Source organism: Panulirus ornatus, chromosome 51 (assembly GCF_036320965.1).
Source record: "Panulirus ornatus isolate Po-2019 chromosome 51, ASM3632096v1, whole genome shotgun sequence".
Taxonomy (NCBI): Eukaryota; Metazoa; Arthropoda; class Malacostraca; order Decapoda; family Palinuridae; genus Panulirus; species Panulirus ornatus.
Genome location: NC_092274.1, coordinates 4,486,291 through 4,501,268, shown reverse-complemented (window position 1 = coordinate 4,501,268; position 14,978 = coordinate 4,486,291). Strand labels below are relative to the sequence as shown.

Below are 14,978 nucleotides of genomic sequence, written 5' to 3'. Positions count from 1 at the left end.
AAAACGTTATGTGGGAGAGCAAAAATGGGTATGTGTGGTGGTTCCAATAATATTATATTTTTGCGAGGGATGGGTTATAAACAGGGTTGTGCTGATGACGCTGGATATGTCAACCGTCTGGGGTAAAGCATGGAAAGGTGTGTGCGTCCTGGAACGTGAGCTGTGGTTTCGGAGGTACACATTGAGTGAATAAATGTGTTCTTATGTTCCTGCCTCTCTGGTGGAGGGGAGGAAAGGTATTTCATGTGTGGCGGGTTAGCGACGACTGTGGATGAAGTGAGCAAATATGGATATGTGCATATTCATATATGTATATGTGCTTGTTTGTGACGTTATGTATATGTGATTGTGTTGGCCAATTCTCATGTGTGCCCTGCCGCTACCTTGATAACGCGCAAGACGACAGTAAAGTATAATAACAGCAATAGATAAATAAGAGAGAGAGATAAAGCGAAAGAATTAAAGCGTTTACCTTGTTTTATATATTAACAATAAAAAGAGCTCGTTTCATTTCCCATTGGCATCGGTACTCAAATACAACAATAGCTTTATTATAATAAAAATAACAAACCATAAACAATATCACATTAATGGTAAATACCAAATCCAATATAGTATATTTTAACAATTACATTATTAATCCTCTTATGTCTAATGTCAAACTTAACAAATATCACTTTAGCTAACAATAACTTGAATACCAAAGCAATAACAAATACCTTAACACTCAGTTGAATACATATTTATTTGTTCAACATATCTCAATTGAACAACATCACTTTACTTTTTACAACACAACGCCATATTTCAATAATACATGAACGTATGTATGAAACCTCACTTTCCCACCAACTGCACTCCCGCTCCTTCACCTCTCCGCCGCTGCCACACACACACTAACCACCACATTCCAATCACGACCAAGTGTTCATAAGGATTATTCCTCTTTCATGATTAGACCTACCATTGAATCAGGTCATGTCAAATATCTGCAGGGGGAAAGGGAGCTGTGGTTTCGGTACATTACACCTACATAGTAAGTGTGAACGAATAAGCCATTATTGGTGTGTTCCCGGGACTGGTGATGAGAGGTGGAAGGAAAGGTATTACGTGTGCACCGGCCTAGCCACGAGATTGGATGAAGCCGCCAAGTATGCATGGGTGAAGATTTGTGGAGGCTTTCAGAAAAGAAGAGAGAATGTTGGGGTGAAAAGAGTAAGTGAGCTTGGGAAGGAGACTTGTGTGAGGAAGTACCAAGAGAGACCGAGTACAGAATGGAGAGAGGTGAGAACAAAGGACGTAAGGGGAGCTGGGGGAGGAAACAGTGATGGCTTGCGCAAAAGATGCTTGTGGCATGAGAAGCGTGGGAGGTGGGCAGATTAGAAAGGGTAGTGAGCGGTGGGATGAAGAAGTAAGATTATTAGTGAAAAGAGAGAGGCATTTGGACGATTTTTGCAGGGAACTAACTGAGAGATGTATAAAAGAAAGAGGCAGGAGGTCAAGAGAAAGGTGCAAGAGAGTTGGGGTGAGAGAGTATCATTAAATTTTAGGGATAATAAAAAGATGTTTTGGAAGGAGGTAAATGAAGTGCGTAAGACAAGGGAACAAATGGGAATTTCAGTGAAGGTGATAACAAGTAGTGGTGATGAGAAGGAGATGGAGTGAGTATTTTGAAGGTTTGTTGAGTGGCAGATATAGGGTGTTTTGGTGGTGTGCAAAGTGAGAGGGTTAGGGAGAATGATTTGGTAAACAGAGAAGAGGTAGTAAAAGCTTTGCGGAAGATGAAAGGCAGCGGGTTTGGATGCAGTGGAATTTATTGAAAAAGGGGGTGACTTTATTGTTGACTGGTTGGTGAGGTGCCTGAGGATTGGCGGAATGCTTGCATAGTGCCATTGTACAAAGGGGATAAAAGTGAGTGCTCAAATTACAGAGGTTGTTGAGTATTCCTGAGAAATTATATGGGAGGGTGAAGGCATGTACAGAGCATCAGATTGGGGAAGAGCAGTGTGGTTTCAGAAGTGTTATGTGTGGATCAGGTGTTTGCTTTGAAGAATGTATGTGAGAAATACTTAGAAAAGCAAATGGATTTGTATGTTGCATTTATGGATCTGGAGAAGGCATATGATAGAGATGCTTTGTGGAAGGTATGGTGTGGGAGGCGAGTTGTTAGAAGCAGTGAAAAGTTTTTATCGAGGATGTGTACGTGTAGGAAGAGAGGAAAGTGATTGGTTCTCATTGAATGTAGGTTTGCGGCAGGGATGTGTGATGGTTGTTTAATTTGTTAATGGATAGGGTTGTTAGGGAGGTGAATGCAAGAGTTTTGGAAAGAGGGGCAAGTCTGTTGTGGATGAGTGCTTGGGAAGTGCGTCGGTTGTTGCTCGCTGGTGATACAGCGCTGGTGGCTGAGAAACTGCAGAAGCTGGTGAATGAGTTTGGTAAAGTGTGTGAAAGAAGAAAGCTGAGAGATGTGAATAAGTAGGGTTGAGGGACAAGTCAGTTAGGAGGTAGTAAGTTTGAAAGGAGAAAAACTGGAGGAAGTGAAGTGTTTTAGATATCTGGTAGTGGATTTGGCAGCGGAAGTGAATCATAAGGTGGGTGGAAGTCGAGAACATTATCTCGGAAAGCAAAAATGGGTATGTTTGAAGGAATAGTGGTTCCGACAATGTTATATGGTTGCGAGGCGTGGGCTATGGATAGAGTTATGCGGAGGGTGGATGTGCTGGAAATGAGATGTTTGAGGACAATATGTGGTGGTTTGATCGAGTAAGTAATAATAGGATAAGAGATGTCTGGTTGAGAGAGCAGAAGAGGGTGTTTTGAAGTGGCATGGAGAGAATGAGTGAGGAAAGATTGACCAAGAGGATATGTGTGTCAGAGGAACGAGGAGAAGTGGGAGACCAAATTGGAGGTGGAAAGATGGACTAAAAAAGATTTTGAGTGATCGGGGCCTGAACAAGCAGGAGGGTGAAAGGTGTGCAAGGAATAGAGTGAATTGGAACGATGTGGTATTCCGGGGTCGACGTGCTGTCAGTGGATTGAACCAGGGCATGTGAAGCGTCTGGGGTAAACCATGGAAAGTTGTGTGGGGCCTGGATGTAGAAAGGGAGCTGTGGTTCCGGTGCATTATTACATGACAGCTAGAGACTGAGTGTGAACGAATGTGGCCTTCGTTGTCTTTTCCTAGCGCTACCTCGCGTACATGAGGGGGTTGTTATTTTCATGTGTGGCGGGGTGGCTATGGGAATGAATGAAGGCAGACTATGAATTATGTACATGTGTATATATGTATATGTTGAGATGTATCGGTATGTATATTTGCGTGTGTGGAGGTGTATGTATGGGGGTGGGTTGGGCCGTTCTTTCGTCTGTTTCGTTGCGGTACTTGGCTAACGCGGGAGACAGCAACAAAGCAAATAATATAATATATATATATATATATATATATATATATATATATATATATATATATATATATATATATATATATTTTTTTTTTTTTTATTTTGCTTTGTCGCTGTCTCCCGCGTTTGCGAGGTAGCGCAAGGAAACAGACGAAAGAAATGGCCCAACCCACCCCCATACACAAGTATATACCTACACATCCACACACGCAAATATACATACCTATACATCTCAATGTACACATATATATACACACACACACATATACATATATACACATGTACATAATTCATACTGTCTGCCTTTATTTAATCCCAACGCCACCTCGCCACACATGGAATAACATCCCCCTCCCCCCTCATGTGTGCGGGGTAGCGCTAGGAAAAGACAACAAAGGCCCCATTCGTTCACACTCAGTCTCTAGCTGTCATGTAATAATGCCCGAAACCACAGCTCCGTTTCCACATCCAGGCCCCACAGAACTTTCCATGGTTTACCCCAGACGCTTCACATGCCCTGATTCAATCCATTGACAGCACGTCGACCCTGGTATACCACATCGATCCAATTCACTCTATTCCTTGCCCTCCTTTCACCCTCCTGCATGTTCAGGCCCCGATCACTCAAAATCTTTTTCACTCCATCTTTCCACCTCCAATTTGGTCTCCCACTTCTCCTCGTTCCCTCCACCTCCGACACATATATCCTCTTGGTCAATCTTTCCTCACTCATTCTCTCCATGTGACCATTTCAAAACACCCTCTTCTGCTCTCTCAACCACGCTCTTTTTATTTCCATATATATATATATATATATATATATATATATATATATATATATATATATATATATATATATATATATATGTGTGTGTGTGTGTGTGTGTGTGTGTGTGTCTGTGTCTGTGTATGTATATGTTGAAATGTGGTAGACGGCTTCATCCATTGTCGTGGCCAGGCCGGCACACCTGAAATAGCATACCTTCCACTCCTCACCACCACCACCACCACCAGCGAGCCTGTCCCAGGAACACACCACAAAGGCCAGATTCCTTCACACTCGGTATGTAGGTGTTATGTGTAATGTACCGAAACGACAGCTCCCTTTCCACATGTTGGCCCCACAGACCTTTCCATAGTTTAACTTTGACTTTACCTGATTCAGTGTATTGATATGACGTCAATGGTAGGTCGAATGATGAGAGAGGAATAGTCGTTATGGACACTAGGTATAAGGTCGTGATTGGAATGTGGTTGAGTTAGTGTGTGTGGCAGTGGCGTGAGGTGAAGGAGCGGGCCAGTGTTTGAGTGAGGTGTAAGATGTAACATAAATGTTGATGTATTGTTAAGGTATGTTCTTTGTTTGTTGAAAATGAAAGTGTTGTTGAAATGACATATGTTGAAATAATAAATCTATTGAGTGTTAAGGTATTTGTTATTGTTAGTTAATGTGATATTTGTTATGTTTGACATTAGATATATGAGGATTAATAATGGAAATGTGAAAGTGAAGTGTATTGTAGATGTAATTGTTATTATTCTTTTTCTAAGACAGGTAATGTAATTGAATGTTGTAGGGATGTCAATGGGAAATTTAGATATGAAATGACCTGTTTTTATCATTGTCTCATTGTTAATGTGTGAAATAAGGTAAAAGAGTTGATTATTTCTTTGTCTTTTTCTGTCTATCTCTCTTTCTCTTCTTTATTTATTCATGTTAATCATCGTTTTTCGCGTTAGCGAGGTAGCGCAAGGAAGCAGATGAGGAATGGCCAACCTACCCACATACACATGTATATACATAAATTCACACACACACACACACACACACACACACACACACATATATATATATATATATATATATATATATATATATATATATATATATATATATATATATTTTTTTTTCTTTCAAACTATTCTCCATTTCCCGCATTAGCAAGGTAGCGTTAAGGACAGAGGACTGGGCCTCTGAGGGAATATCCTCACCTGGCCCCCTTCTCTGTTCCTTCTTTTGGAAAATTAAAAAAAAAAAAAACGAGGGGAGGATTTCCAGCCCCCCGCTCCCTCCCCTTTTAGTCGCCTTCTACAACACGCAGGGAATACGTGGGAAGTATTCTTTTTCCCCTATCCCCAGGGATAATATATATATATATATATATATATATATATATATATATATATATATATATATATATATATATATATGCCTAGTTGACGGCTTCATCCAGTGTGGTGGCCAGGCCGGCGCACACGAAGTAGCATTCCTTCCACCCCTCACCACCACCACCACCACCAGTCTCAGGACCTCACCAAATATGACATCTTCCTTCACACTCAGTATGTATGTACCGAAACCACAGCTCCTATTCCCCATCCGGGCTCGACAGTCATTTCCATGGTTTAACTTTGACATGACCTGCTTCAATGTGTTGACAGCACGTCAATGGTAGGTCGAATGATGAGAGCGGAATAGTCCTTATGAACACAAGGTATAAGGTCGTGATTGGAATGTGGTGGAGTTAGTGTGTGTGTGAGGTGAAGGAGCGGGAGTGGAGTTGGTGGGCAAGTGAGGTGTGGCCTACATACGTTGATGTATGGTGTTGTTTGTTGAAAATGTTGGTTATGTGGGTGACTTTTGATATGTTGAATCGATAAATGTGTATTGAATTGGGTGTTTGTCAGGTATGAAGGTGAATGTAGATATGTTTTGAAAGAATTATGCAGTGAATTGGGTGTAGGCAAATATGGTATGGGTGATATATGTTTTCGAGTTGGAGGGAGAAGTGTGGGAGACCGATTTGGAGGTGGAAGGATGGATTGAAAAAGGTTTTGAGCGATCGGGGACTGATCATACTGAAAGGCGTGCAAGGAATAGAGTGAATTGGATTGATGTGGTCTTGGACCAGGGCATGTGAAGAGTCTTGGATAAACCATGGAAAGTATATACATATGTACATGTTCGTACTTTGTGTTTTCATGTTGGCACCAGCCTCCTTCCCCCGCGCAAGATAGCGGTAGGAAAAGGTAAAAAAGGTCATATTAGTTAAGACTCAATCTGTCTGCGTGTGATGTGTAATGTACCGAAACCATAGGTCCCTTCTGACATAGAGGCCTCCTAAAATTGTGCACGCTTTGCATGCTGTGGTTTGAGAGTAAGCCGTTCTCGGTGTACTATATCGTTGAGTGTATTGCTTGCACGACATTGTTGTGTATGTTTAGTTTTCATCATTGTACCTACAATGTCGTGTTTCGCTTTTCCTTGTTTTGTGTTTCTTTGAATGTATGATTAAAGCATTTGATGAGACTATTTTCTGCTCTCTTAATCATATGTCATTTTTCATGACCATATATGTATTGTAGCATGATATTAGTTGATTGCTGAAATCATGTCGTATGACATTTTATTCTCCAAAAATTCATGTCCAACACATTCACTGTGTTGAGCCAAAGCTTAGCTATAGTTGCAAGCATTCTTGGAATTACTATTATTCCTTGTAATATACGTATTTTTGTTCAGGAAGATAACATTGGTGAACGGTGGCAGAAGGTTGGTTTCTTTCGTAACCGTGTTCAATGTGTGCCTTTTTGTCCATTCTAAGTTATTTCACTTGTTCCTCAGCCCAAGTGAACCTTGCTCTTTTTTACATTTAGTCTGAGCTTTCTTGTTTCCTACACTTGACCAGACTCAGTCACCAATTTGCGCGGTTTCTCACCTGAATGAGGTATCATCAGCGAATAAGAAGCGACTCTTTTTCCAAGTCCTCTTGTCCAGAATAGAGTGCATGCTTGCCTCTGTATCGGAAAGTGTTGCTTGCATTGACCGGCATGTTGTTATTCCCCATTGTGATGTGTAAATGTATTATTTAGTAGTATGTAAGATATTGGGAATTGAGTTTAGTTCCAAGCGTGATAGATGTTGTTTTGTGAGAGTTAGCGTGTTTTAAAAGAGTATGAGTTGGTCACGTGACTGCTAGTTCACGGATCGGCCGTGTAGGTGGCGTTGATTTGTTTATGTTTAAACCGTGGCTGGCATGGAAGTAGCACTAAGTTTTGTGTTAAACTAGTCTACTTAAGTAAGAAATAATAAGAAATAACTTGATCATTAAGATTTCTTAAAGTTTGTAAGTACGTTTACAATATATTGTATTTAGACTTTAATATTTCACTTGAAGTTGTTAACGTATAGTGTTAAGCTGGTGGTCTAATTTTTCAGTCATTGTCTTGTATTTAACTTGAAAGATGGATAACTAAATATTTTGAGTGTCTTTTCTGTAAGTTAAGTTTTTGTTACCGAATCGAAGTAATATTTCTTCATTATTGATAAGAATACAGTTGATATTATTAACTTGATTAACTTTTCAGGTTGTGAAGAAGTAAGTTTTGCGCAGATGGAACATCTTTTTATTGGTATTTGTTATTAACTTGAGCTAAGTAAGAAAATGTTTTAACGTAATATAATTACATTCAAGGCAATTAATTTTCATTGGTACGCATCACTGGTTAGCAGTCTGGCAGCTCGTGTTCCTCGCCGTGTGGGTAGAGTGAGTATATAGATTTTGTACGTGTTTTTTAGTGCCCCAGGAATATCCCATGTTCCTACGGACCCATAATTACATAGGTGTTTGATGTCTTATCTGGATCAATAATTAATACTTCACATTAATCTTACTTGAATCTTCCATCACGATGAGGGCAGGGTGTCATAATGCTTTCGTCAGTTTGCGTTGCTGTGAAGTTATTGCCTATTGTCAAAATATTATGAATTTAATGAGAAATATTTTCATAAATGTGAAATAATTTGACTAAATTCATGTATCGGCTAAGGGTAAATATAACTTCTTTCCAGATTGTTGCTACTTATGGTGCCATGCTGACCCATTGAAGGATCTACGGTAAATATATATATAACTTAGTTAAGTTAATGTTCATGATGAATTTCAAACAAAATAATGTGATATTGAAATATTATTGTGAATAATGTTTGTCGAAAATGGTTTAGGGTAATATCTTTTCAGATTGCTGAGTTGGTTAAATACACGACTTTGGAGTGTGTACTATACATCATGAGTTCTAATAATGTTTTTGTGATAATAATGTAACGTAATGACAATAGTTAAATTTCCTTATATTTTAAACGTAAATATTGTAATGAAAATGTCTCTGTGTTTATGATAGTCCGACCTAAAGTCTTGTTAAGTTATGTTTATATTGAAATAATGTTTGAAATATTTGTACTATAGAATCAGTTAATGTAATAATGATTTCGTAGTATGTTTGTGTATTTTCTCTTTTTCAGTTAGTGTTAAGGTAATCGAGTTTGCGTGGGTCCCTCTGTAAGTCCATTTCTGTTTGATTATCATCGTCTGCTGTATTGAAAGATAAGTATGTTTATACATGGTATTTATTTTTTATCCAAAATTTACATACTAAATATAATGTCACGTAAATGTTAAGATTGAATTGTGTGTCTTATAGGGTTTCACATAGAGATATAGGCCATGTTACTATGGGCCCTAGTTACATAGGGTTGGTGTCTGTGTGCTTCACTGTAAGGCACATGACATTGTTTATTTAATACCATGATTTTATAAAGTTAAATGTTTCATAATTAACGTAATGAATTTGAGGATAAGATTAATGTTTGTATTAATCATGTTTGCTTTGTTTATATATTTCCAGGAGAGGTTTATGTCCATCCGTTCGTGTATGTGTGTGATGATTTCCATATCTTTGAAAGATAAGTATATTTAATATTAATCGTTTGTTCGATAAAGTTGAAGTGAGATAAAATTTTGTTATTTTTGTATTAAGTGTTTGCGAATGATAAATAGGCAACATTAGTTACGTAAAATGGTTAAGTGTTGTAGTGATAACGTGACTTTCAGTGTGATCTTAATTGTAATAATTTTTGAGTTGAACGGTAGGTATATTAATATGAATTTCTTTGTCTTTTCGTTTCAGATCTCATGACGGTTTGACTCGATGGTTGGTTTGTGTAGTTAGTCTTTTGGAAAGTAAGTATTTTGTTTTCTGTTTGTTTTTGAGATATAAATGAGATATAAAGTAAAGGAATAAAATGTTATGTGTCTTTCAGTGTTTGACATGGATATATAGCCCATGTCACTATGGGCCCTAGTTACATAGGATCGTTGTGTATGTTGTTCACTTTGAGACAGATAACTTTAGTTAATTAATGAATTATATCATTCTTAGGTATTTATTGTTGATGAATAAGTTCTTTGTATATCGTTTCAGGTAATGGTATGAGTGGCGGAGGCGAATTAGTTGGGAGTAGTTGTTGTGTGTTCATCTTGTTTCAAGTAAGTAAAATCTTTTTGTTTGTTGGTGAGTTTTCATCAAGACATATGTGAGTAAAGGAATATAATGTTATATGTCTCTTAGTGTTTCACATAGATAGATAGCCCATGTTACTATGGGCCTTAGTTACATAGGATTGTCGTTTGTGTGCTTCACTTTTAGGCAGATAACTTGGGTTTGCTTTGACTGTAAATGTTGTAATGTTAAATAATCATAATTTCATGGTAAGTTTATTATTAATTTTTTTTTTTTTTTTATGTTTTGTATCGTTTCAGATGGCGGTTGGCATGTGTGAGGTTGTCTGCTTGGTCTTGTTTAAAGCAAGTATTAGAATTTTTTGTTTTCTTTTTCAGTGTTATAGTGAGATTAGTTAAGTGATAGATAGTTATGTGTCTTTCAGTGTTTGACATAGATATATAACCCATGTCACTATGGGCCCTAGTTACATAGGATCGATGTCTGTGTTTTTCACTTTAAGACAGATAACTTGAGAGTTAATTTTATTTTTGTGTTAGGTATTTATTTCTTAATGAATAAGATTACTGTTTGGTTTTATATGGTTTCAGATGATGTTACGTGTGGCGGAGGTGAATTGGTTGCAAATTGTTGATACATCTTCATGTTGTTTAAAGTAAGTATTGTTTTATCTTATTTTTCCTTTCATATCTTAAATCTGATTGACACATATTAAAGGAATAGATTGTTATGTGTCTTTCAGTGTTTAACATAGAGCAAGAACCCATGTCACTATAGGATCATTGTGTATGTCGTTCACTTTGAGACAGATAACTTTAGTTAATTAATGAATTATATCATTCTTAGGTATTTATTGTTAATGAATAAGATTTCTTTGTATATCGTTTCAGGTAATGATACTAGTGGCGGAGGCGAATTAGTTGGGAGTCATTGTTGTGTGTTCATCTTGTTTCAAGTAAGTAAAATCTTTTATATTTGATGGTGAGTTTTGATTGAGACATAAGAGAGTAAAGGAATATAATGTTATATGTCTCTTAGTGTTTCACATAGATAGATAGCCCATGCTACTATGGGCCTTAGTTACATAGGATTGTTGTCTGTGTGCTTCACTTTTAGGCAGATAACTTGGGTTTGCTTTGACTGTAAATGTTGTAATGTTGAATAATCATAATTTCATGGTAAGTTTGTTAATAATTTTTTTATGTTTTGTATCGTTTCAGATGGCGGTTGGCGTGAGTGAGGTTGTCTGCTTGGTCTTGTTTAAAGAAAGTATTAGAATTTTTTGTTTTCTTTTTCAGTGTTATAGTTGAAATATAAGTGAGATTAGTTAAGTGATAGATAGTTATGTGTCTTTCAGTGTTTGACATAGATATGTAACCCATGTCACTATGGGCCCTAGTTACATAGGATCGATGTCTGTGTCGTTCACTTTAAGACAGATAACTTGAGAGTTAATGATTTATATAAGTATTTATTTGTTAATGAATAAGATTACTGTTTGGTTTTATATGGTTTCAGATGTTACGTGTGGCGGAGGTGAATTGCTTTGGAGTCGTTGTTACATCTTGGCGTTATTTAAAGTAAGTATTGTATTTTATCTTAGTTTTTGCCTCTTATCATAAATATGATTGACACATATTAAAGTGAGCTGGTGACTGAGTTTGGAAAAGTGTGTGAAAGAAGAAAGTTAAGAGTAAATGTGAATAAGAGCAAGGTTATTAGATACAGTAGGGTTGAGGGTCAAGTCAGTTGGGAGGTGAGTTTGAATGGAGAAAAACTGGAGGAAGTGAAGTGTTTTAGATATCTGGGAGTGGATCTGGCAGTGGATGGAAGCGGAAGTGGATCATAGGGTGGGGGAGGGGGCGAAAATTCTGGGAGCCTTGAAGAATGTGTGGAAGTCGAGAACATTATCTCGGAAAGCAAAAATGGGTATGTTTGAAGGAATAGTGGTTCCAACAATGTTGTATGGTTGCGAGGCGTGGGCTATGGATAGAGTTGTGCGCAGGAGGATGGATGTGCTGGAAATGAGATGTTTGAGGACAATGTGTGGTGTGAGGTGGTTTGATCGAGTAAGTAATGTAAGGGTAAGAGAGATGTGTGGAAATAAAAAGAGCGTGGTTGAGAGAGCAGAAGAGGGTGTTTTGAAATGGTTTGGGCACATGGAGAGAATGAGTGAGGAAAGATTGACCAAGAGGATATATGTGTCGGAGGTGGAGGGAACGAGGAGAAGAGGGAGACCAAATTGGAGGTGGAAAGATGGAGTGAAAAAGATTTTGTGTGATCGAGGCCTGAACATGCAGGAGGGTGAAAGGAGGGCAAGGAATAGAGTGAATTGGAGCGATGTGGTATACCGGGGTTGATGTGCTGTCAGTGGATTGAATCAAGGCATGTGAAGCGTCTGGGGTAAACCATGGAAAGCTGTGTAGGTATGTATATTTGTGTGTGTGGACGTATGTATATACATGTGTATGGGGGTGGGTTGGGCCATTTCTTTTGTCTGTTTCCTTGCGCTACCTCGCAAACGCGGGAGACCGAAAAAAAACCCGATAAAGTTAAGTGATAGATTGTTATGTGTCTTTCAGTGTTTAACATACAGAAAGAACCCATGTCACTATGGGCCCTAGTTACATAGGATTGATGTCTGTGTTGTTCACCTTAAGACAGATAACTTGAGTTAATTTTATTTAAGTGTTAGGTACTCATTTGTTAATGAATAAGATTATGTTTGGATAGATTTTTTTTTCTTTTCGTTTCAAGCTAGAAGTTTCAGTTTTCTAAATTGTTTCTTACATTTTTCATATGTATATATATGTATGTGTGTGTGTGTGGATATGTGCGTGTGTGTGTGTGTATGTGTATATATATATATATATTATCCCTGGGGATAGGGGTGAAAGAATACTTCCCACGCATTCCTCGCGTGTCGTAGAAAGCGACTAGAGGGGACGGGAGCGGGGGGCCAGAAATCCTCCCCTCCTTGTATTTTTTTAACTTTCTAAAATGGGAAACAGAAGAAGGAGTCACGCGGGGAGTGCTCATACTCCTCGAAGGCTCAGATTGGGGTGCCTAAATGTGTGTGGATGTAACCAAGATGTGAAAAAAGGAGAGATAGGTAGTATGTTTGAGAAAAGGAACCTGGATGTTTTGGCTCTGAGTGAAACGAAGCTCAAGGGTGAAGTGGAAGAGTGGTTTGGGAATGTCTTGGGAGTAAAGTCAGGGGTTAGTGAGAGGACAAGAGCAAGGGAAGGAGTAGCAGTACTCCTGAAACAGGAGTTGTGGAAGTACGTGATAGAATGTAAGAAAGTAAATTCTCGATTAATATGGGTAAAACTGAAAGTTGGTGGAGAGAGATGGGTGATTATTGGTGCATATGCACCTGGGCATGAGAAGAAAGATCATGAGAGGCAAGTGTTTTGGGAGCAGCTGAATGAGTGTGTTAGTGGTTTTGATGCACGAGACTGGGTTATAGTGATGGGTGATTTGAATGCAAAGGTGAGTAATGTGGCAGTTGTGGGAATAATTGGTATACATGGGGTGTTCAGTGTTGTAAATGGAAATGGTGAAGAGCTTGTAGATTTATGTGCTGAAAAAGGACTGATGATTGGGAATACCTGGTTTAAAAAGCGAGATATACATAAGTATACTTATGTAAGTAGGAGAGATGGCCAGAGAGCGTTATTGGATTACGTGTTAATTGACAGGCGCGCGAAAGAGAGACTTTTGGATGTTAATGTGCTGAGAGGTGCAACTGGAGGGATGTCTGATCATTATCTTGTGGAGGCTAAGGTGAAGATTTGTATGGGTTTTCAGAAAAAAAGTGAATGTTGGGGTGAAGAGGGTGGTGAGAGTAAGTGAGCTTGGGAAGGAGACTTGTGTGAGGAAGTACCAGGAGAGACTGAGTACAGAATGGAAAAAGGTGAGAACAATGGAAGTAAGGGGAGTGGGGGAGGAATGGGATGTATTTAGGGAATCAGTGATGGATTGCGCAAAAGATGCTTGTGGCATGAGAAGAGTGGGAGGTGGGTTGATTAGAAAGGGTAGTGCGTGGTGGGATGAAGAAGTAAGAGTATTAGTGAAAGAGAAGAAAGAGGCATTTGGACGATTTTTGCAGGGAAAAGATGCAGTTGAGTGGGAGACGTATAAAAGAGACAGGAGGTCAAGAGAAAGGTGCAAGAGGTGAAAAAAAGGGCAAATGAGAGTTGGGGTGAGAGAGTATCATTAAATTTTAGGGAGAATAAAAAGATGTTCTGGGAGGAGGTAAATAAAGTGCGTAAGACAAGGGAGCAAATGGGAACTTCAGTGTAGGGCGGAAATGGGGAGGTGATAACAAGTAGTGGTGATGTGAGAAAGAGATGGAGTGAGTATTTTGAAGGTTTGTTGAATGTGTTTGATGATAGAGTGGCAGATATAGGGTGTTTTGGTCGAGGTGGTGTGCAAAGTGAGAGGGTTAGGGAAAATGATTTGGTAAACAGAGAAGAGGTAGTAAAAGCTTTGCGGAAGATGAAAGCCGGCAAGGCAGCAGGTTTGGATGGTATTGCAGTGGAATTTATTAAAAAAGGGGGTGACTGTATTGTTGACTGGTTGGTAAGGTTATTTAATGTATGTATGACTCACGGTGAGGTGCCTGAGGATTGGCGGAATGCGTGCATAGTGCCATTGTACAAAGGCAAAGGGGATAAGAGTGATTGCTCAAATTACAGAGGTATAAGTTTGTTGAGTATTCCTGGTAAATTATATGGGAGGGTATTGATTGAGAGGGTGAAAGCATGTACAGAGCATCAGATTGGGGAAGAGCAGTGTGGTTTCAGAAGTGGTAGAGGATGTGTGGATCAGGTGTTTGCTTTGAAGAATGTATGTGAGAAATACTTAGAAAAGCAAATGGATTTGTATGTAGCATTTATGGATCTGGAGAAGGCATATGATAGAGTTGATAGAGATGCTCTGTGGAAGGTATTAAGAATATATGGTGTGGGAGGCAAGTTGTTAGAAGCAGTGAAAAGTTTTTATCGACGATGTAAGGCATGTGTACGTGTAGGAAGAGAGGAAAGTGATTGGTTCTCAGTGAATGTAGGTTTGCGGCAGGGGTGTGTGATGTCTCCATGGTTGTTTAATTTGTTTATGGATGGGGTTGTTAGGGAGGTGAATGCAAGAGTTTTGGAAAGAGGGGCAAGTATGAAGTCTGTTGGGGATGAGAGAGCTTGGGAAGTGAGTCAGTTGTTGTTCGCTGATGATACAGCGCTGGTGGCTGATTCATGTGAGAAACTGCAGAAGCTGGTG

At 38.8% G+C, this 14,978-nt stretch overlaps 1 protein-coding gene across 1 annotated transcript in view; it reads left to right on the top strand.

Moving 5' to 3' along the window:
• LOC139764746 (uncharacterized) overlaps window positions 1-14,978 on the top strand; it is a 53,486-nt gene that overhangs the window by 24,277 nt on the left and 14,231 nt on the right. Inside the window, exons 8-16 of the mRNA XM_071691611.1 lie at window positions 8,254-8,299; window positions 8,423-8,477; window positions 8,706-8,789; window positions 9,087-9,421; window positions 9,663-9,727; window positions 10,001-10,045; window positions 10,292-10,356; window positions 10,592-10,656; window positions 10,922-11,281. Coding sequence (XP_071547712.1) covers window positions 8,254-8,289 — 36 coding nt within the window. The 3' untranslated portion in view covers window positions 8,290-8,299; window positions 8,423-8,477; window positions 8,706-8,789; ... (4 more) ...; window positions 10,592-10,656; window positions 10,922-11,281. The remainder of the gene's footprint in view (window positions 1-8,253; window positions 8,300-8,422; window positions 8,478-8,705; window positions 8,790-9,086; window positions 9,422-9,662; window positions 9,728-10,000; window positions 10,046-10,291; window positions 10,357-10,591; window positions 10,657-10,921; window positions 11,282-14,978) is intronic.